At 40.9% G+C, this 21,161-nt stretch overlaps 1 protein-coding gene across 3 annotated transcripts in view; it reads right to left on the bottom strand.

Annotated features, from left to right (window-relative positions):
• The window catches only part of slc16a5a (solute carrier family 16 member 5a), an 82,424-nt gene that overhangs the window by 1,391 nt on the left and 59,872 nt on the right, over positions 1-21,161 (bottom strand). The window contains exon 5 of one of the 3 annotated variants that reach the window (XR_005631000.1): positions 7,010-8,203. Coding sequence is in view for 2 of the 3 variants with exons in the window: in XM_039739428.1 (XP_039595362.1) it covers positions 7,959-8,203 (245 nt within the window). In the remaining variant the exon portion in view is untranslated. Of the gene's footprint in view, positions 1-6,958; positions 8,204-11,506; positions 11,544-21,161 lie in introns of those variants that run through there. The other 2 variants (XM_039739428.1, XM_039739429.1) reach the window with 2 other exon arrangements.

The following is a 21,161-nucleotide window of genomic DNA, read 5'->3' as shown; positions in this document are numbered from 1 at the left end:
CTTCACTGCACACACCTTTTCAGATTGGTCAGGGGGGGCCCTGGAGTCTCCACATTGCGTCAAGTAAGCTAAAGCCAGCGGCTGGCTGACTCGATATGCTTTTGTACGAGCTGTCAAAAAAGGAAACGCAAACAACAAGAGTGCAGTTAAGGGAAACCACACCTCACCGTGGCCGCCACAGGAAATAATCTGCTGATAAATGGGTGCCATTTATGGAGACAGCAGTGCAATGAAGTAAGGTGAGCCGTCGGGCCTGAAATTCTCACCACAGTACAAAAAAAAAAAAGTCGAGCAAACGAGTCCACGAAGGCAACATAAGGCCCTCGGCCAGGCAGATAAAGATCTCAATGGCTGATGGACACCTAAATTTGAGGGATCGGAAAGTCGCAAACAGAGCCATGATCACCCCCACAGCCACAACTTGCCTATTTTAGTCTTCAGAAGCAGGCAAACCCGTAGAGAATGCACTATATATAAATAAAAGGTACAAACTGCATTCCTACAATAAACACATTCCCAGGGAGCAATGCACTCCCTGTTGGCCACACTCGCATCATTCTCAAGAAATAAATACAAAACGAAAAACCAGCCCTGAAAATCATAAAAGTACCTTACAACAGGCTTCTGAACACGGAAGTTTGAGTGTCAAATCTGCAGGTCAGGAAGCCTTCCTAAAATGGAACATTCTAGTTTTCATGAACTTGACCACATTTACAAATTGACATTGTTACTTCAGAAAAGGAAAGAAAGTCAGCCGTCGGTCCATCCTGCTGTTTCCAAACCCACGTCTCCAGTTTAGTGTCGGGGCGGAGGCTAGTCCACTAGAGGGGGCGTACTCACTCTCTCATACTGGGCCACTTTAAGGAGTATGCCGCCCAGACATTCTCTATATTTATTTTACATGTTATTGACCTCATGCAGTTTATTGCGACGACCGTGACCCTGTAGTTAGGATATAGCGGGTTGGATAATGGATGGACGGATGGATGGACTGTGGAAAAAATTTGAATCTCACGTTTTCATGCATGTTTTTCCTGGCGACCAACAGCAAAGAATATCGAAAGCGTCCAAGAAAAAAATCTTTTGTTACTTGTGTCCCGTAATGCACATTTCAAGTCGTCCAGTTGTATGCTCACAATGTCCCAAACACATGCATTTTTACTAAAATACTGATAAATAAACCTGTAAGAGCCAAGCTTAAGAGAGTTAATACTTTTAAGTTTAACTCCTATTACTGTTTGCTTGATTTGAATCTTTATATATAATACGCTACCATGGCCAGGATTTGAAATCACCTGCAGATCCCAAACCGTTTGAACTATTGACCTGAAATTTGGTACAAACATACACTTTGTGACGTCTACTGTCCACTTTCGGGGTGATGATTGACCTCCGAGGTTATTCCTCTTTTTATTTTTATTTCTTTTTATTGTAGAATCAACTCTCTGGGGCGCTGTTTCTCATTCCCTACCATCACTTCCCCTACCTCTTCATATCTTACAATCTTGAGGCAGATTGAAGACTTAAGTGCCAGCTTAAGTGGAAAATTAAAGAAAACATACTAAGTAATTGCAACACAAACACTGACTTAATCAGTTTTAACGCGAAAAGATGCCGACGAAAGAAGAGAAGAAGCGGGTGACTAGGGTGGAGAAAAGAAGAGCTGCTAACCCTACCAAGCCTAACCCTAACCCTAATTTCTCAGGAAGGAGCAAGCACGTCAACCTCAAACGAATGCTAAACGTACAGAGAAAGAGGAGGAAAATTGGGAATGCGCAAATCAAGTGTATTCACTGCATGTTATCGTGCAGTGCGCCGTTACTGGTCTATTTTTTCTACTGGTATTAGTTTGTTTAATGCCATGTTGCTTTTAAATATCTATGACTAGAGGACTGGTGTAGAAAATATCACTGCTATTTTCTTCTGAATACTAGAAATGCTCAAGTCAAGTGTATTCGTGCAGTGCGCCATTAACTGGTAGAATATCATTTTCTTTCGTAGCTATAGATTATGGTATAGCCTTTACCCCCATAGTTAAAGTGAAATAGAACCATCTTGGCTATTCCTGTAATACAGAGCTGTTAATTAAGTCAGCTTGGAATAAGCACATTCCTAGCATGGACAGGAAGACCCATTTGCAGTTTGTAAACGGGAAAGGCATACAGTTTTCTGAACATTTAGTATGAGCAAACTTATAAAATAAATAAGATAAAAGCCATAAATGGAATTTTCTTTAAACAAGAACTTTTCTTTTCTTTGCACTACCACCTTTTTCTCTATTTTTGTGTGAACTGTTTTACTAAAGCTTTTAAAAAAACAAAGATATTTTGTCTGTGGAATCATTTCAACGTGTCACGCTGTTGCCAGAATCCCATGGAGCAAACTAAAGCCACAGAACCTCGGTAATTTTGGGTAAACGCTCTCATGGTTGAAAATGGAATACGCACGAGACATGAAAAAGAGCACTTGAACTGAGGACTGGCCATCCTATCGTTACAATTCCGTTCATAATCACAGGTGGAGAACTTTAGGATTAATTTATCCCAAATGGTGGACTCACCTCCCGGCTGTTGAAGCTTCACAGATTTGCACAAGTCCGAGGCAGATTCTCTTCCTGATGTCAGTCTCACGTGTTTCTCAGTGTACGCTTCTTGTTGACATCACGTGAGGTGGCTAATTTAACAATAGTTTAGTAAAACTAGAGTGTTTGGGACTTTGCGAGTTTTAGACTAGATCACTTCACGCGCGGATTCCGCCAGTGTTTCTCAAACTTTTGGGTCTCGTGACCCACTTTTTCCCCACATAGGCGTCTGTCTGCATGATGCACACACCACCCCCTTGGCAAATCGGGCATGGGCATCAGAGCTTGTTTTTGAATTGAGGTGAATCGAATGTCTTAAGCAGTGCAGGGGAAACGGGGTCTTCCCCCACTTGGTGAATTCGAGAAAGATTGTCAGAGTGGCAACACACCGTGACCCACTATCAATATATAACAATGGCAGCCCGCGACCCAACCCAGTGGTTGAGGAATGTTGGATTAAGCGACACGAGCATTGTGACATTTTTTTTTCGTGGACTTTTTGAATTTTGTTTGCCGTTGTCCAGCGCTGGTCACCATAGCCCCTTGTTATATCAGAACCTTTTCACTCGGCTCTGCATGAAAATACGAGAGTAAAAAATGTTCTCGGGAATCACTACAAGCTACACATAATAAAATATCATTTTTAAGTGGTGCATTCCTTAAAGTTCACATATGCAAGGGATCTGGAATGAAAACTGGAATACAAAGAGGAAAGCTAACAGGGAGAGTGTACGACAGCCACTTCATAAAAAAAACAGTTTTCAGTTTTAAAAATGAGCATCAACAGGGAGACGACTCTGCTCAGGTTTAAGCAATTTCTCCTCAGAGAGGCACGCAAGGAATGTGATGTTTAATTTACTTGACAAAAATAAGAGGAGAGAATCTTCAGGATACGTCTTTTGCGGGTGAAGTTGAGGTTGGCTTTGGTCAACTAAACAGCATTAGGCAGAGTGAGACCATTCAGCTGCAGGCCTCTACAACGAGACTAACAGCCATGTTTCCTCAAGTATTTTTTTTTTTTAAAGCCATCAGCACATCTGAATTTCCAGATAAGGGAGAAACGCTGTTTACCACACGAGACACTTTTCTGGCTACGGTGAACAAACACAGCTGTGGCCAATTGTTACATGAAATCAAACTTCCCCAAGACGTTTGTAACGCCGGAAATGGTCTCTGGGACTTCCCCTGAAAGTGGTTTCTGGCCAAGGTTTTAAAAGCCCCTTTGAGCTTGGAGTTGGTTAATGAGTCAGGCATAAAGACTGTGCTGGCAGGACAAGGAAGAGGTAGGTCAGGTTACAGAGTTTGTGGCAAGTGGGCACGCCACCAAATCTGTTAACTTCTGGGTAGGTAAGTCGTGAGGGGCCAGCAGAATTTTTATTTTTTCTCTGAGGGTGTTGATGAAGAAGTACAGAGAAGGCCAGAAGGAGCTGCATTGTGTCTTTGTTGAACTGGAGAAAGCATATGACAGGGTACCTTGAGAGGAGTTCTGGTATCGTTTGAGGAAGTCGGGAGTGGCAGAGAAGTACATAAGAGTTGTACAGGATATGTATGAGTGAAGTGTGACAGTGGTGAGGTCTGCGGTAAGAGTGATGGAGGTGGGATTAAATCAGGGATCAGCTCTGAGCCCTTTCTTACCTCCAATGGTGATGGACAGGTTGACAGACGAGATTAAACAATAGTCCCCGTGGACTATGATGTTTGCTGGTGACATTGTGATCTGTAGCAATAGTAGGGAGTAGGTTCAGGAGACCTTGGATAGGTGGAGATCTGCTCTAGAGAGAAGAGGATGAAGGTCAGTAGGACCACCACCACAGAATACATGTGTGTAAATGAGGGAGGTCAGAGGAATGGTGAGGACGCAGGGAGTAGAGATGGAAAAGGTGGATGAATTTAAATACTTGGGATTAACAGTACAGAGTAACAGGGATTGTGGAAGAGAGGTGAAGAAGAGAGTGCAGGCAGGGTGGAATGGGTGAAGAAGAGTGGCAGGAGTGGTTTGTGACAGACGGATATAAGCAAGAGTGAAAGGGAAGGTCTACAGGACGGTAGTGAGACCAGCTTTGTTATGTGGGCTGGAGGTGGCAGAGTTAAAGATGCTAAGATTTGCATTGGGTGTGACGAGGATAGACGGGATTAGAAATGAGGACATTAGAGGGTCAGCTCAAGTTGGACAGTTTGGAGACAAAGGCAGAGAGGCGAGATTGCGTTGGTTTGGACATGTGCAGAGGAGAGACACTGGGTATATTGGGAAAAGGATGCCAAGGATGGAGCTACCAGGCAAGAGGAGAAGAGGAAGGCCTAAGAAGAGGTTTATGAATGCGGTGAGAGAGGACATGCAGGTGATGGGTGTAACAGAACAAGATGCAGAGGACAGAAAGATATGGAAGAAGATGATCCGCTGTGGCAACCCCTAACCGGAGCAGCCGAAAGAAGAAGGAAAGATACATTTTAATCAGTCCCTAGTAGTAGGCAGTTGCACTACAGTGTTAGCCATTATTCTTGCATATTCTAATCTGTTCAGTTAGCCAATAAAAGGTGTCATTTTGCTTGACTTCTCATTTAATCAGTCCCTCATAATTATATTGTTTAATAAAGAAATTATTTTGGGATGGCATGGTTGTGCAGGGGGTCACAATTCTGCTTTACAGAGCCCACCTCCCAAATTTGATTGACCACATAGAGGTTGCACATTCACTCCCTAATGTCATAATGGTGCAATGAGTGGGAACTGTGATAAAACTGGCACCCTGTAACGGGCTGGAGCTGCCGGGATAGGCCCAAGCTCCCAGCGACAATGAACTGGAATAAGCGCGTCTTGACATCGAGACGAGGAAAAAAAAAGTTAGCAAAGAAACTCGTACAAATAATACATTTTTGTAACTAAGTCACAAACATTTTAAACAGGACTAAGACCGCTAAAGCGCAAACATGGTAATTCTAGCTTGTTGAATTATCTAGGCATCTAACTGCAGGTAGGGATCGCACCCCAGCTTACTGGTGGGAATAAATATCATCAGTGAGAGGTGGGCGTCTGAGAGAGTTTGAAACGAGAGGTATAGCTCAAACATTACATTCATTTTAATCAAAAGAAGATTAATAGGCGACATGATTGAAGTGTTTAAAATGATGAAGGGAATCAGTCCAATGGATCGAGACGGTGACTTTAAAATCAGGAACACGGGGATAATAAAGGCAAAGTGTAAATTTCACACAAACAGGAAGTTTTTCTTCAAATAGAAAACTACAGACACATGGAATAAGAGACCAAATAGTGTGGTCAGACTTTAGGGACGTTCAAAACTCGACTTGAGGCTATTTTAGAAGAGTTCCGTGGATTGCACTGGTGGGTTTTGTTGGGCTGAACGGCCTGTTCTATAGGGTGGTCCAGATCTAATTATGCAGTTTTCATTACACTGTAACTTATTAAGTTTATTACATAGAAAATCACCCAAAAAATCCCAGACCATCGAGAAGTGTGCGAGCTGACAACATGAAGAATCGTCTTCGCGCTCAACTGGAATCGTCCCCGCATAAATCAAAGTCATCCAGATGATCTGGATCTGCATAATTAGATCTGGACCACCCTGTAGTGTTCTGATGTTCTTTGAATCAATTTGAAAAGTGGTTACCTTATATTTACATCACTGTCCTGCACTCTAATATTTCTGATTAAATCCCAGCCCGGTTACTTACCTACATGCGGTTTTCTCTCTATAGTTCGTTTCTACTGACACACGCCAAAGACAGGCATGTTAGTTTGACTGATGCCCTTTAGACTGGCCCCATATGAGTGAGCCTGACCTGCAATTCATTAATATCCCAGCCAGGTTTCTTGTGCTCACTGCTACCACAATAGGCTTTGGCTCCCTGCGACCCTAATTCATATTACGCAGGACCTAAAATGGCTGGACTGATGGAGGAAAATCTATTCCATCTAACAGGTTCTGCATCCGTAAAATCTCTGGAAACTGAGGGAAACTGTTAAAAATACATAGGCCCTCACATCATCCATATGTGCATGATAAGGGTCCTTGATATTTAATATAATAGTGGGCATTCATTGTGTCTGTTTTTTAAAACAAGAGTTTAGTGTTATACAAGTTAAGTGGTTTAGCCAGGCATAAACCTTGCAAAGTTTATGCAAATGGCCTATGGAAAAAAAACATTCCCAGTCTGCAGTGGTCAACCATCAAGGTTGATTCAAGTCCGCTAGAGCATTAAAAACAATGCACTTCATCCTCAAATTTGAAATTGTTACGGGGTCAGGTTTGAATTCTATACCCCAACACAGCTTCTACTCAACTGCTTGCCACTCATCTCTGCCACCTAGTGCCATGGTGGTTATATTGGCCATTCATCATTTTTTTTCCCACCACCTTAGCAGTGCCTAAAGAAAATGCAATTCTCGTAAGTAAAAAAAAAAAAAACCTCCAGAAATGTTCTGTGAACTTGACAATCTCAGGCTGAAGTGACCATTCCTTGGCGTCATGCGTTCTTCTTTCTTTAAATAGCAGAATATGAACTTTCTGATGATGACTAGACGCTAGGCACTCTTTCCGTAAACAGAAGACGACATTCACAGGCCATGACATTTGGCTGGCAATGATATCAAATTGAAAGGAGTTACCAAATCTAACAAATTTTCATCAGACGTTTCTTTGAAAATGTAAGTTGACCTCCAAAATTGCTAAAGTTAAGGCTGAGTATCACACACAAATCATCACTTCACTTAAAAGTCTGCCATTGGAAAGCTGGAAGGTTAAAAGAGTTGAACACCTCCACCACATTTTATCTCGCTTCCACACTGTGTCAACTTTGGTGTGGGTTTGTACATTTGAAATTATAGAAGGACGCCAGCTGTTAATCTGAAATGGATTTTTCCACAAGGTCACTGAGGCAAAGGTGGGAACTGTTCCAAAATTTCTTTTACACAAAGAATTCCAGAAAAAGCAGTGTAGTTGACAGCAGCACCTAGCGGACCTTCAAATCTCCATCTAATTTTGGACATTCGGTGAGCAGGACTTGATAATCTTGAATTGTCTTTTCATCAAAAAGATTCTTTTTAACAATCTTGTTCGCTCACATACTGCAGTCTTCAAACAGTCCGAAACATTTGCACGTCCCTCTTCTTGGGTACAGCAACCCCATCCTTGCAGATAAGGGCAGTGTTTCCCACCACATGATCAGAATATTTCTTCTCATTTTTGGACAAGTTATCTGCTGAAGCACCATGACTGGTAAAGCATCAGTGGGGTTTCTACGTCATTGGATTTATTATTATGGTGTGATGCCAGTGGGACAGGGCGCTATCATAATTCTAGGTAGACCAAATCTCACTGTGGTGAAACGCTTTCCACATCAGACATCTATAGTGGCTTCAAACGCTGGTGATGTAAACCGTCTCAGTGCTTCTCCTCTGCACAAGCACCCTTTCCTGCTCCATCCCAGTGTATCGACAGTCTGATGAGAAAACTGGCGCCTGGTCCTGTATTGCGCTGATCTTGCTTTCTTTGCCCTCTAAAAGGTAGGTGGACACACCCATGAAGACTGCAGAGGATGCCACTGCGGCGCTGCAGGCGTAGAAAACGTACTTGTACTCCAGGGTAGTATCCACAATGAGGCCTGAAACACAGACAGATACAGTTAAGAAAGCAAGTCTCATAGGCTTGACGCCAGCCATATTTATTATTAGAACAGAGACATTCTGGGAGTGTCACCACATTCACCTAAAAGCTTTAATCATTCGAGAATCTGGATTTTTGTACTTTCTACAACTAAAGCCAACCAATGTTTCAAGGCAAAATATAGTGTCATCTGTAATGTTTGGGACAAAGACACATTTCTTTTTTAAACAATTCTATTTAATTTGACTCTTTGGTCTGTTTGTTTGGATAGATAGATAGATAGATAGATAGATAGATAGATAGATAGATAGATAGATAGATAGATAGATAGATAGATAGATAGATAGATAGATAGATAGATAGATAGATAGATAGATAGATAGGAACTTTATTTATCCCGAGGGAAATTCTTTTGTCATATACATGCTCAGTGCAACAAGAGGAATAAAGATGAGGTAAATAAAGAATTAAAAAGATCAGTAATAATAGTGCAAACAGAATAACTAAATAAACAGAATAACAAAATAACTCTAAACAACATATCAAATAACTATAACTAATAGTTTGTATTATAACTATATAACTAAATTGTGCAAAGCAACAAACAACTATAACAAAAACTTTAACAGATATAATAAAACTACAGATTATTAGTGCAAGTGGTAATGAAAAGTGGCTAGTGTTTATGCTATAAATAAATGAGTTAGCAGCATGTGATGATGAGAAGGATCACCTACAGAATGAGGAAGAATTATACAGTCTTTATTGCCGCAGGTAGAAAGGATTTCCTGTGGCTAACGGTTCTGCACTTGGAGGCAATGAGTCTTTTGCTGTGTGTGCTCTGATGACCCATCAAGGAGGCATGCATGAGGTGAGAGGGGTTGTCCATGATACCGAGAAGATTTTTCAGCATTCTCCTCTCAGACACCTTCGCCAGGTTCTCCAGTCTGACACCCAGGACAGAACCAGCCTTTTTAATCAGTTTGTTCAGCCTTTTGACCTCAGCTGTCTTCAGCCCACTGCCCCAACACACAGCTGCAAAAAAACACCACACTCTCTACCACAGAGTGATAGAACATATATATTGCAACTGATTTTAAACCCACTTTTGGCAAACTGAATTTCTTCAAATTTTGCATACGTGTTCATTATTCATGACAATGCAATAACCGTCAAAACCGATGCAATTACGTAACAAATTTCACCGTAATCAGTGGTTATGAGATTCCAATTAACACACACACACAACAAGGACGGAGAGAGAATATAGTGAGGTATAGGAGCATACAAGTGAGAGACGCATCGGATTGCCCCCACTTGTCTCTTTCCAGTGAGTGGAGTTGGTAAATATGCGTGCCGGCTTTACTTGGTTACTCTTGCGAAGGAGTAGCCATTGGTGATCACAGACCAAAATATCAAGTTGGAGACTTTTCGTAGTGCTGTCAGAGTTGCACAGATAGTATTAAGTCTCTTTCAATGAATCGGCCATGTGTAGTCAGAAGGGACAGTTCCGCCATTCTGCTGCACGAGCAAAGAGGAGGTCAATATTTCTTTTATAAAGAAAAACCATTGGCAAAATACTCAAAAACTAAAAAGTAAAAAATAAAATATATAAAAAAATGTTTAAGTAAAACGATTTTATTTACTTTAGTTAAAATTGCACAGAAAATCAAAAAATACATTTTTCTTTAACCACAATTTTTGTGGTTTTATGTGATTAAATTAAATTTTGAGGCGCACATAAATTAATTCATTCAATCAGTTAATAGAACTGAGCGCTAATCCCATAAAAACAGACCAAAATATCATTCTTTTTAGTATTCAAATAATTCTGCAAAGAAGATATAGCTCTCTATTGCTATGGTTGCCACAGGTAAAAAACTCTTGGCACAATGCCTCTCACTCATATACTCCTTATGCAAATCTTTATAAAATTGTCGAGATGGTGGATTTCGACATGCTGTACATATTAGCACCTGGTGAGATCGGTCACACAAGAACAGCACTCTCATATTTCCACATAATTTCCATCTTAGTTTCGATTGTGATCGCTTTCTTTACCTTCTCTTCCTTCCTTAGCAATTATGTGTCTTGCTTGCATGGTCTTAATGAATTATATACAGTATATATAGGTAAATCATGGCAATGACCGAAATTACATCCACAAACACATGTATCTGGGCTCCGACTGACGGAAATTACATCCACAAACACATGTATCTGGGCTCCGACTGCTACTAATGCTCTCGGTTGTTTGTTTACAATCGCAAGCGATACACGCGGACGCATCGGGTCGTAACGCAAGATGTTGATCGTAAATCAAAACAAAAATTTTTATTTTAAACTTCCCGATAATTTATTATAAATTTTATTAATAAAATCAACAACTAAAACACTTTTTTGAATAAATTCTTTATTTTATTTAAAGTACCGGCATGCAAAGTTACTTCTTCTTCTGAAAGATGGCTCTGTGGTTTCGTCATTATTTACTTCCATATTCATCGGCAAAACTGGCATTGCGCTGGAAATCTTGAATCTGAAACGATACTCGTTGTATAAACCGACCCCCAAACTCCAAGCCAAAAATCTAGGACGAAATTCTCGGCTTATATAACGGGATCTACAGTAGTCAACATAGCCGTATGACCGTATACTGTTTAATTACAGGAGGTCTATAAACCACAGCAAACAACAAAGAAGGGGAGCTGCACACTTCGAAAAGTTGCAGTTCGAAGCTACTAAACAGACCCTTTGCAAGGCTCCGACACAAGAACATACTTTTAAAAACAGTGGCAATGCCCCCACCATGACGAGTCAGACGAGGAGAGTTTAAAAATGAATAACCTGATGGTACCAATTCAGCAAAACATGAAGAGTCATCATTTACAATCCAGGTCTCAGTGATTATGTGAGAAAATAAAGTCTTGGAGAATAAAAATTTCATTAGACACTGATCTCACGTTCGAGAGAGCAGCCTTGATAGAAGTAGAAGAGCTCGCTGCAGGATGAGCATGGGCGAGTGTGCGAAGATTAGCAGCGTTTACTGCCCATGAGCTCACTGAGGAAAAGTGATGCCGCCTTGAAATGGAGAATTAAATCCAGTATCCAGTGCCCATGGACCAGGGATGGAGTCCTGTGCAGGAGAAGATGGGCAACTCGCAGGCATCGGGAAACCAAGCTCTGGGACTGGAGTCGGCGTTGTTTAACAGCAATGCCGCCTCTTTTTCTACGTTTGCATCTCCGAGGGGCATTCAACTCACTGATACAGGTGAACACCGGCGTCCAAGTGAAGAAGTCAAAGGCGGAGGATCACATAATATCCCAACAGGAGATGAAAATTGAGAGGAAAGCAAGCAAGAAAATATGTTAAGTAAAGAATCACGATCGTAGGACGGTGGTCGTTGAGATAAACTAATATAAAAAAAAAAAGATAAAGCATAGATTAGCGAGACGAGCAGACGGCCAGCCATCTTAAAGTCTCTTTACTATAGCATGGTGACCGTGCGTGTGCTGTAACGTGCGAGTGCCTGTCATACACCCCAAAACACAAGGCTGAGTCTCAGTACTTTACCGACACCAGCTTTATTAAGCGTGAAACAGGAACAGCACAGTTATTTATTGTAGCGGGATCTACCGCCCTCCTATACAGAGACACAGCAATCAGGCAGAATCGTGATTAGGTTAGTGGCCAAGTAATACTGTGCTCTTGCATTTATAATATTTCTTGTGTCACCCATCGACGGCAGGTGCTTATAGCATGTCCGCGATCTTTTCTGGTTCAGTTTTACGGCAAACTGCTACAGCGCTGGGAGCCTGCGGTTGCTTCAGGACGCTCTTCTATGTGTCATCCCGTTAGAGGGGGGAAATCCCAAAAGAGTTTAGAAACCTTACAGTGCGCAATGCATTTTTTTAAGTTTGTGTCCAAGTGTAGTGACTCTTCAGGCAAAACCAACTGCCATTGGATAGGTTTCCTTGTTAAAGTCACAAAAAATGAAGAAGATTCCAGTGAGCCAACAGATAGCAGGGATTCCGTTAGTTAGAGTGAAAGCCGACCTACACAATAACCCTCCTCCTCCTCCTCCTCTCTCTCGTCTCCCTTACACCAGCCACGATTCTTTTCAAAGGTAAAGTGCAGGTTAATTTGTTTTATGTATTTTTACTTTATATTTTGTATTAATCATTTTTATATATGCGGTGGGCTGGCGCCCTGCCCGAGGCTTGTTTCCTGCCTTGCGCCCTGTGTTGGCTGGGATTGGCTCCAGCAGACCCCCCTATGACCCTGTAGTTAGGGTGTAGCGGGTTGGATAATGGATGGATTTTTATATAAATATTTGTGGGTTGTGAAACGAATTATCTGAGTTTCCATTATTTCTTATGGGGAAATTCACTTTGATATTTGAGTGCATTGGATTATAAGCACGTTTCTGGAACAAATTATACTCGCAAACCGAGGTTCCACTGTAAATGCAAACAACGTGTGTGCAGTCCTCCAGAAGCTTTTGAACAATTCATCATTTTTTTTTAGATGTGTTCCGCTCCTTGGAAATCTGTCGCATGAAATAACCTTCACTTTGTAAAACGGCAACAGACCGGCATGTTGCTTGAGAAAGCTGCTTCATTTTGATAAATCTATAAACCCAGAACTGAACGTCTGGAATTTCAAGAACCTTGCAACACAAGCAGACAATTTACTTCCTTTCTAGAACAGAAAAACAAAGTCCAGCTGTGTTAACATTTTGTTAGCATCTAACCGTGATTAATTACAGATGAGCAGTAAGAGTTTACCATGAGGACACTGGAGGAATGGCTGCTGGGAATGGGGCTCTGCAGTCATGCCAATAATTATAAATCACTTATCTCATGCAGTAATAGCCATTTGCAACATTATGAATTTCTTGGCACTATTTGTAAATCAATTTTTATCTTTTGTATCAAAAAACAACTTTTGAATGATAAGGGAATAGCTAATTCACTTTAAGGACTTCCTCACAGGCACAGCAAATGTAACACACCTTTCTGTGCCTTAATGACGAGGCCTCACTTATATCACTTAAGACTGTAGGTGTCTTCAAAAAGTGACGTGCAGCAGCCTAACAGAAGAACAAGATGTTAAACTCCAATTGGTCTGTGTGGACTACCGCCAGAGAGGGGAACCTGTGGTCTAGAGACCCCAAAACTTTAAAGACCGATTTCCAGGGAGTTGGTAGATTTGAAATTTGGGTGGATTCCGTGCTACAGAACATTAAGCTTAGAGCAAACAATAAGTGTGAGATAATGACCAATGAGGGTGGCACGGTGGCGCAGTGGGTAGCGCTGCTGAATCACAGTTAGGTGACTCGTGTTCACTTCCCAGGTCCTCCCTGCGTAGTGTTTGCATGTTCTCACCATGTCTGCGTGGGTTTCCTCCCACAGTCCAAAGACATGTAGGTTAGGTGCATTGGCGATCCTAAATTGTTCCTAGTGTGTGCTTGGTGTGTGTGTGTGCACACTGCGGTGGGCTGGCACCCTGCCTGGGGTTTGTTGCCTGCCTTGCGCCCTGTGTTGCCTGGGATTGGCTCCAGCAGAGCCCCGTAACCCTGTAGTTAATATATATCGGGTTGGATAATGGATGGATGGATAATGAGGAATGAAAGCTTGGCAAATGAGAGTGAAGATTAAAGTTCAGGGGGCAAAAAAAAAGAAGATATTTCAGGAAATATCAACACAAAATTGCCAACTTAACTCCTAGAAATGTTTCTCCTCTCTTTTGTTTAGACAGCATAGCCAAGTGAGTAGGACAGCAAAATAGACTTATAGTGCCTGTGCTATAAAGAACCTGATGAAAGTTCAGACGGTCAACTGCAACATGGCATAAAGATTAACGCATTGAGCTCCTGGGTTACCCTGCGCCATGCTGTGATGCCACAGGTACAGCTTAAAGGCTAGATGGGCAGATTCCCAGTGGTTTGTCTCCTGGTCAACAATTAGGCCATCTCTATTAGTCTGATGGCTTCCTGCGGAAAACGCCATACTGATTTCTGAATAAGTAGTACACTTTCAAGGAGACCGTCTTGGCAGAAGAAAACAAATTCTTCTTCTATAGTAACTGATGCTACACACGTTAAAAACAAACAACAGAGTGCTCAGTATGCTGAAGAAGCAGGAGTGTGCCATTAACCTCCTTAATACGCATTTTGAAATTGCGAAACAAAAAAACAGTAATGGAAACGTGAATATCGAAAAAACTCTCAAAATTTGCAAAAAAGTTTATATGCTCGCTTGAGGTGGTTTTTCAGGCAATTGGACAAATCAAAAATTTGCAAAACTGCAATGGAAACACTTTTTTTTCACATTTAGGTCACATAGCATGATGTAAGGCGTTAATCTGTCATCAATTACTGCCCGCAGAACAATAGAGGCTTTCCTGTTTACATAAATTCTGATACCCGTCGCTTGGTGCACAAACAGGGACATGTGAGCCGTCAACTGCGCCACACACCTGAGGTATTTTGTGTGCCCCGTAATTGTGCTGCGCCTCTTCTACAGTACATCGAGTAAAGTGATGTATTACCTCATTGGTTTGGAGCATATGGTCTGACACCCCCTATATACACACCTGTGAACGGTGGGTTTGCTCACACCAAAAGTCTCAGCAACAACCCTGCACTCCACACAGGGAGCTAGTGTATAAATCATGATGGCTATGTGCTTCTCAGTTGGGACGGGCTCTCTCGTGTGCGCTACGGCAGGGGACACAAGAGGGCCTATTGTGCTGCATAATTCCAGAAATGCTGAGCTGCTCATCCTAAAATGTTGTACCCATAGTTCCTCAGTAGAACATTACAACACTCTAGATGAGAACAGGCCATTCAGCTCAACAAAGCTTGCCAGTCCTATTCCATTGTTTCTTCTAAAAAAACATCAAGTCGAGTTTTGAAAGATCCTAAAGTCTTACTGTCTGCCACACTACTTGGTCGATTATTTCAAGTGTCTGTCGTTCTTTGTGTAAAGAAAAACTTCCTAATGTTCATGTGAAGTTTACCCTTCACAAGTTTCCAACTGTGTCTCCGTGTTCTTGATGAACTCATTTTAAAATAATAGTCTTGATCCACTGGACTCATTCCCTTCATGATTTTAAACACTTAATCGTGTCTCCTTTTAATCTTCTTTTGCTTAAACTGTAAAGGTTACGCTCTTTTAATCTCTCCTCATAATTCATCCCCTGTAGCCCTGAATCAGCCTCGTCGCTCTTCTCTGGACCTTCTCTTCTGCTGCCATGTCCTTTTTGTAGCCTGGAGACCAAAACTGCACAAAGTACTCAAGATGAGGCCTCACCAGTGAGTTATAAAGCTGGAGCAGAACCTCCTATGACTTGTACTCCACACACCGTGCTATATAACCTGACATTCTGTTAGCCTTCTTAATGGCTTCAGTAAAATCACTGCGGACGATTTCAAAGAAATTCCTAATACAGAGCCCTCTACCAAGTACAGTGGAACCTCGGTTCATAAACGTCTCTGAACACATAAAAATCAGGTTATGACCAAAAAGTTCGGCAAACTTTTGCATCTGTTCACGACCACACACTCAGTGTACGAACGAGCCAGTTTCCTTTTCGGTTTGTGTCCACCGATGATTTCGCACATGTTGCATTGTTCTCGGTCAGACGTGCGTGCTTGCACGTGCGTACGTACTTTCACTGTGAACTTTGTGCTCTATTTCGTTTCCCTTTAGGTTCATACACGTCGATTACTGTATTTAAGCACGTGTTCAGCCTCTCCCTGTGCATTGTTCTCAGTCAGACATGCGTGTTTTCGCTGTCAACTCTTTGTGCTCTACAGTATTTCGTGTGCTTTTGCAGTTAACAATGGCTTCGTGAAGTCTGATCCACCAGCTAAAAACACAAGAAACCCAAGAAATCACAACAGAGAAAACATCTGAAGGAGAACATTCCTCCCTCATCGCGCCGGACTCTCCTTTAAAACTGTAATCTCCTCTCCACCCGGCTTCCTCCTCACTTCCTTCATGCCAGAACTCGACTCATGCAAGGTTAGTTATCTTGGTGGTTTATGGTTAGTTTTTGTATTACGGATTTATCAAATGTTAATTTTTCGGTGCGTAGCGTGAATTGTTGCAATGTTACTTTTCTTGGTGGTTTATCAAATTACGGATTTTTCAAATGTAAATTTTTTTCCCTATGCTCAAACCTCATTAAAAAAAGTGTTTTTAGTGAGCGGTTCATAAGGCTATAGCGTGAACTCTGGCAATGTTAGTTTTCTCTGTTCAAGGTTTTCTCAGTGTTATTCAATGTTTTTACATTTAGTTTACTATTACGCTGTGCATTCTATGGTGTAATTAACTATATTTGTGCTTACATCTTTAAAAAAAATATATTTACATACAGTTCGAATGGTCTGGAACGGATTAATTGTATTTACATACAATCCAATGGGAGGAAATTACTTTGGGTCACGACCAAATCGGGTTACGACCAGAGTTCTGAAACGAATTACGCTCGTGACCCGAGGTTCCACTGTATACGTAACTTGCCTTCCCTTTATTGTATCCACTTGCTCACATTGCATCCGATCAAAAATCAACACGACGGTTGTAGACACAACTGAAATTATAGGACCAACACCCAATATATCAGTCACTAGTTTTAATTTTAGGTGATAAAAGAAACTTTATTAGCATAAAATCACTCAATGGAAGCACAGATAATTTGCAATTTTGTTTTGTGGTCTTTTCTGAACTGTCGCTTCAATTCTGCACGTAACTGCAGTGGAAACACGGCTTGTTTCAGACTTCTGAAGTATTTCAAACTTTTTTGCTTGTTCTCTAGGAGGCATAAACAAAACCAAACAAATGTAAACACTAGATAAAGCAGCAGGTTTAACCCTGTGAGGTCTCCTTTGGGGGCCAAAACATTTCATTATTTGTGTAGCTCCATACTGTATAGTCAAATGGAGGCTGGAAATTTTGTGACAGGATTTTTTGACAGTGACAGGGTGAGGAGCTCAATCATACGGGAGGCGCTCTGCTACTGCTGATCTGAATAAAAAAGGCACCAGTTGACTTCTGTGGGCATCTAATAAGGATTCTCTCTCTGGACGTGTCCCACAGGAGATTTACCAAACGACTTGGAAAATGCTGGAAGGATTACGTCCTTAGCGGGCCTTGGAGGGCCTGGTATCTCCCCAAGCAGATTTGGAGAATAGGCGTTACAGAAAAGGAACTGTTGTATGCCCTGTGTAGTACTGTACCACTTTGACCCAAAAACCAAGACAAGCAGTTTAGAAAATGATACAAGATTAAAATTGTTAATAAAAAAACCTTATCTTCTGTATAATCACACGGTAACTGAGCAATAATCACAGGCAACACTGTCAGCTGAAATTCATTTCTATGGCCAATACTCATCATATGATATTCAGCTAGCTTGTTATGTAATTATAATCAATTAGAAATGGTTGTGATCTTAGAAAAATTATAAACCAGACCAGGAAGAATGAAGGATGGATTTGTTGGTGGAAGACTGCCATCCTATTCTAGGTTTACTCCTGCCCTGTATCAAATTCTGACAGGGTGGGGTCTGCTTAGGGCTGGACAGTATGGCAAATAATTAAATCAAGATGTTTTACAATTTATGGATGGTTTACAATTTATTTAAATATTACAAGATGGAAATCACCTTCAAGTATGATATGGTAAATAAAACACAAAATTAGGAGGTTGTCCACATTTTGCAAATTGAAAATACATCTGCATTTTTCTTAGAAATGCAAAAACGTAAACCCGTGTATTTGCTATTGTCAATGAGAAAATGGGCAGAATAATACTTCTGTTTGTGCGGAAGTTGATGTCCTTTTTTTTTTTGCAATTTGTTTTTACATTTGCAGCGCTTTGTTCTTCTTCTTCGCTGTAGCAGCCACATTCCTTTCACATCACTTACAAACATTTTTCCTTAAACTCTGCAGTTTTCCTTACACCTTGTTCCTTTTTTTGCAGCCCTCACTGTCCTTTCCCTTCTCTATAGCTTAGGCGCAACTTCCGCTACTACAATATATCAGTTTTCATTTCCTTGTTTGTTTGTTTTCTTTCCACCCCAAACAAACCGTTTACCCTGCAGGGCATACCAGCCAGCGTCTTCTCTCTGCTATAACTAGACGTCTCCAGAGTGACCCACCCATAGTGACCCATAAATATTTTTGCTTTTGCTATAGATTTAAATACTGGACTCTCTTTTGCTGATTTCATTATATTTTGCCTTCTCGGTGCAGTTTTTCCTCTTCGTTGTGTCTTATTAATGACAAGTAAAAATTGGCAGAGCAGACACGCTGGCAAACAACTCTGAATAAGCAAAGGCTGCAATTACTTTAGCATCAGACCCACTAATTAGTAAATAATGGATTAATTAAACAAGTAGAGCACCTAGAAAAGTAGAATGATAATCAAGATGAAAATATTGTTAAAAAGAAAAAAACACTTTATTCCACTATAACTGCTTGGTTCATTTTAATATATACGAGGTGTGGCAGAAAAGTAATGAGACCGATTTTTTATTTACCAAAGTTTTTATTTTTTTCAAACATTAATGTTATCCCCCTCAAAGTAGTTCCCTTGGGCAGCTACACACCGATGGAGACGTTGTTCCCACTGTTGGTAGCAGCGCTGGAAGTCTTCAACCGGTATGGTCTTCAGCATGTCCGTTACACTCTTTTGGATGTTTTCTAAAGTCCCGAAATGACGTCCTTTGAGGACATTTCTCAGTTTAGGAAAAAGGAAAAAGTCACACGGACTGAGGTCAGGCGAATAAGGGGGCTGGGGAACCACAGGAATGCCTTTTGAGGTCAAAAATTCTGTTATGGAGAGGGCAGTTTTTTGGCACCATTTTGGCACGTGCAAATGTTCAGTCAAAATTTGATGAACGGTAAATCTGTTCAAATTTAATTGTTCACTCAACATTCTTAATGTTAAACGACGGTCTGATCTCACAAGAGTGTTCACACATTCAATGTTTTCATTGTTTTTCGAAGTTGAAGTCCTCCCTGAACGGTGTTCATCTTCAATGTGTTTTCTGCCTTCCAAAAATGATTTCTGCCAGTGAAAAACTTGAGCTCGGGATAAAGAATGTTCCCCATAGGCCTGTTTTAACTTTTCAAACGTCACACTTGCCGTTTAATGGCACAACGTTGCTCCAAATTCCGCTGTTCTATTTTGCGTGACGCACAACCAAAAACACAACTTCGCTAATAGCAGTCACAAAATCACGTAGTTAACGTGAAGGAGTTGAAACTCGCACTGAGCTATGGGAGGGTACTGATGCACGTGCTCTATCAAGGACAACAGCGCAGCGTTGCCAGATCGCTTGCAGTGTTGCCAGTCTCATTACTTTTCTGCCACACCTCGTATATATATATATATTTTACCAAACTTAGTTTTCTAATTTCTATATTATTCCCAAAACACTGAACTTGGTAAATAACACATCACTTAATTAGCCCAGGAGTCCAATTAAAAACAGAAGCTGGTGGGAACAAAAACCTGCAGCCAGAGTGCTGAGGTTGGGAAACGCAGGCCTAGCCAGTGTGGCAGACATAACAGGGCATTATGAACAGCTCTGGCGTATTCTTCCCTCGGCCCCAAACAGGGCACGCTAACATCTTCCTAACGCTCTCTTCCATCTTTTATATAAACTCAAGTACTGTAAATCTTCATGGGTTTTACTGATGGAACAGCGGAATGTGCCAAATATCATAAGAAACAATATTATTATCTCTTTCCGAGTATAATCTCTTCACTGCTAAGCAACACACAATACAGCAGAAGAATTATTTGTTTCATTGTTTTAAAAGAATCATGGCACACTTTAAAGATCCATGATTTACACTCGACTCATGCAAGGTTAGTTATCTTGGTGGTTTATGGTTAGTTTTGTATTACGGATTTATCAAATGTTAATTTTTCGCGAAGCGTGAATTGTTGCAATGTTACTTTTCTTGGTGGTTTATTAAATTACGGATTTTTCAAATGTAAATTTTTTTCCCTATGCTCAAACCTCATTAAAAAAAGTGTTTTTAGTGAGCGGTTCATAAGGCTATAGCGTGAACTCTGGCAATGTTAGTTTTCTCTGTTCAAGGTTTTCTCAGTGTTATTCAATGTTTTTACATTTAGTTTACTATTACGCTGTGCATTCTATGGTGTAATTAACTATATTTGTGCTTACATCTTTAAAAAAAATATATTTACATACAGTTCGAATGGTCTGGAACGGATTAATTGTATTTACATACAATCCAATGGGAGGAAATTACTTTGGGTCACGACCAAATCGGGTTACGACCAGAGTTCTGAACGAATTACGCTCGTGACCCGAGGTTCCACTGTATACGTAACTTGCCTTCCCTTTATTGTATCCACTTGCTCACATTGCATCCGATCAAAAATCAACACGACGGTTGTAGACACAACTGAAATTATAGGACCAACACCCAATATATCAGTCACTAGTTTTAATTTTAGGTGATAAAAGAAACTTTATTAGCATAAAATCACTCAATGGAAGCACAGATAATTTGCAATTTTGTTTTGTGGTCTTTTCTGAACTGTCGCTTCAATTCTGCACGTAACTGCAGTGGAAACACGGCTTGTTTCAGACTTCTGAAGTATTTCAAACTTTTTTGCTTGTTCTCTAGGAGGCATAAACAAAACCAAACAAATGTAAACACTAGATAAAGCAGCAGGTTTAACCCTGTGAGGTCTCCTTTGGGGGCCAAAACATTTCATTATTTGTGTAGCTCCATACTGTATAGTCAAATGGAGGCTGGAAAGTTTGTGACAGGATTTTTTGACAGTGACAGGGTGAGGAGCTCAATCATACGGGAGGCGCTCTGCTACTGCTGATCTGAATAAAAAAGGCACCAGTTGACTTCTGTGGGCATCTAATAAGGATTCTCTCTCTGGACGTGTCCCAC

The sequence above is a fragment of the Polypterus senegalus genome, chromosome 17 (assembly GCF_016835505.1).
Source record: "Polypterus senegalus isolate Bchr_013 chromosome 17, ASM1683550v1, whole genome shotgun sequence".
Lineage (NCBI taxonomy): Eukaryota > Metazoa > Chordata > Cladistia > Polypteriformes > Polypteridae > Polypterus > Polypterus senegalus.
Note: the sequence above shows the minus strand (reverse complement) of the source record. Positions and strands in the feature narration are given on the sequence as shown.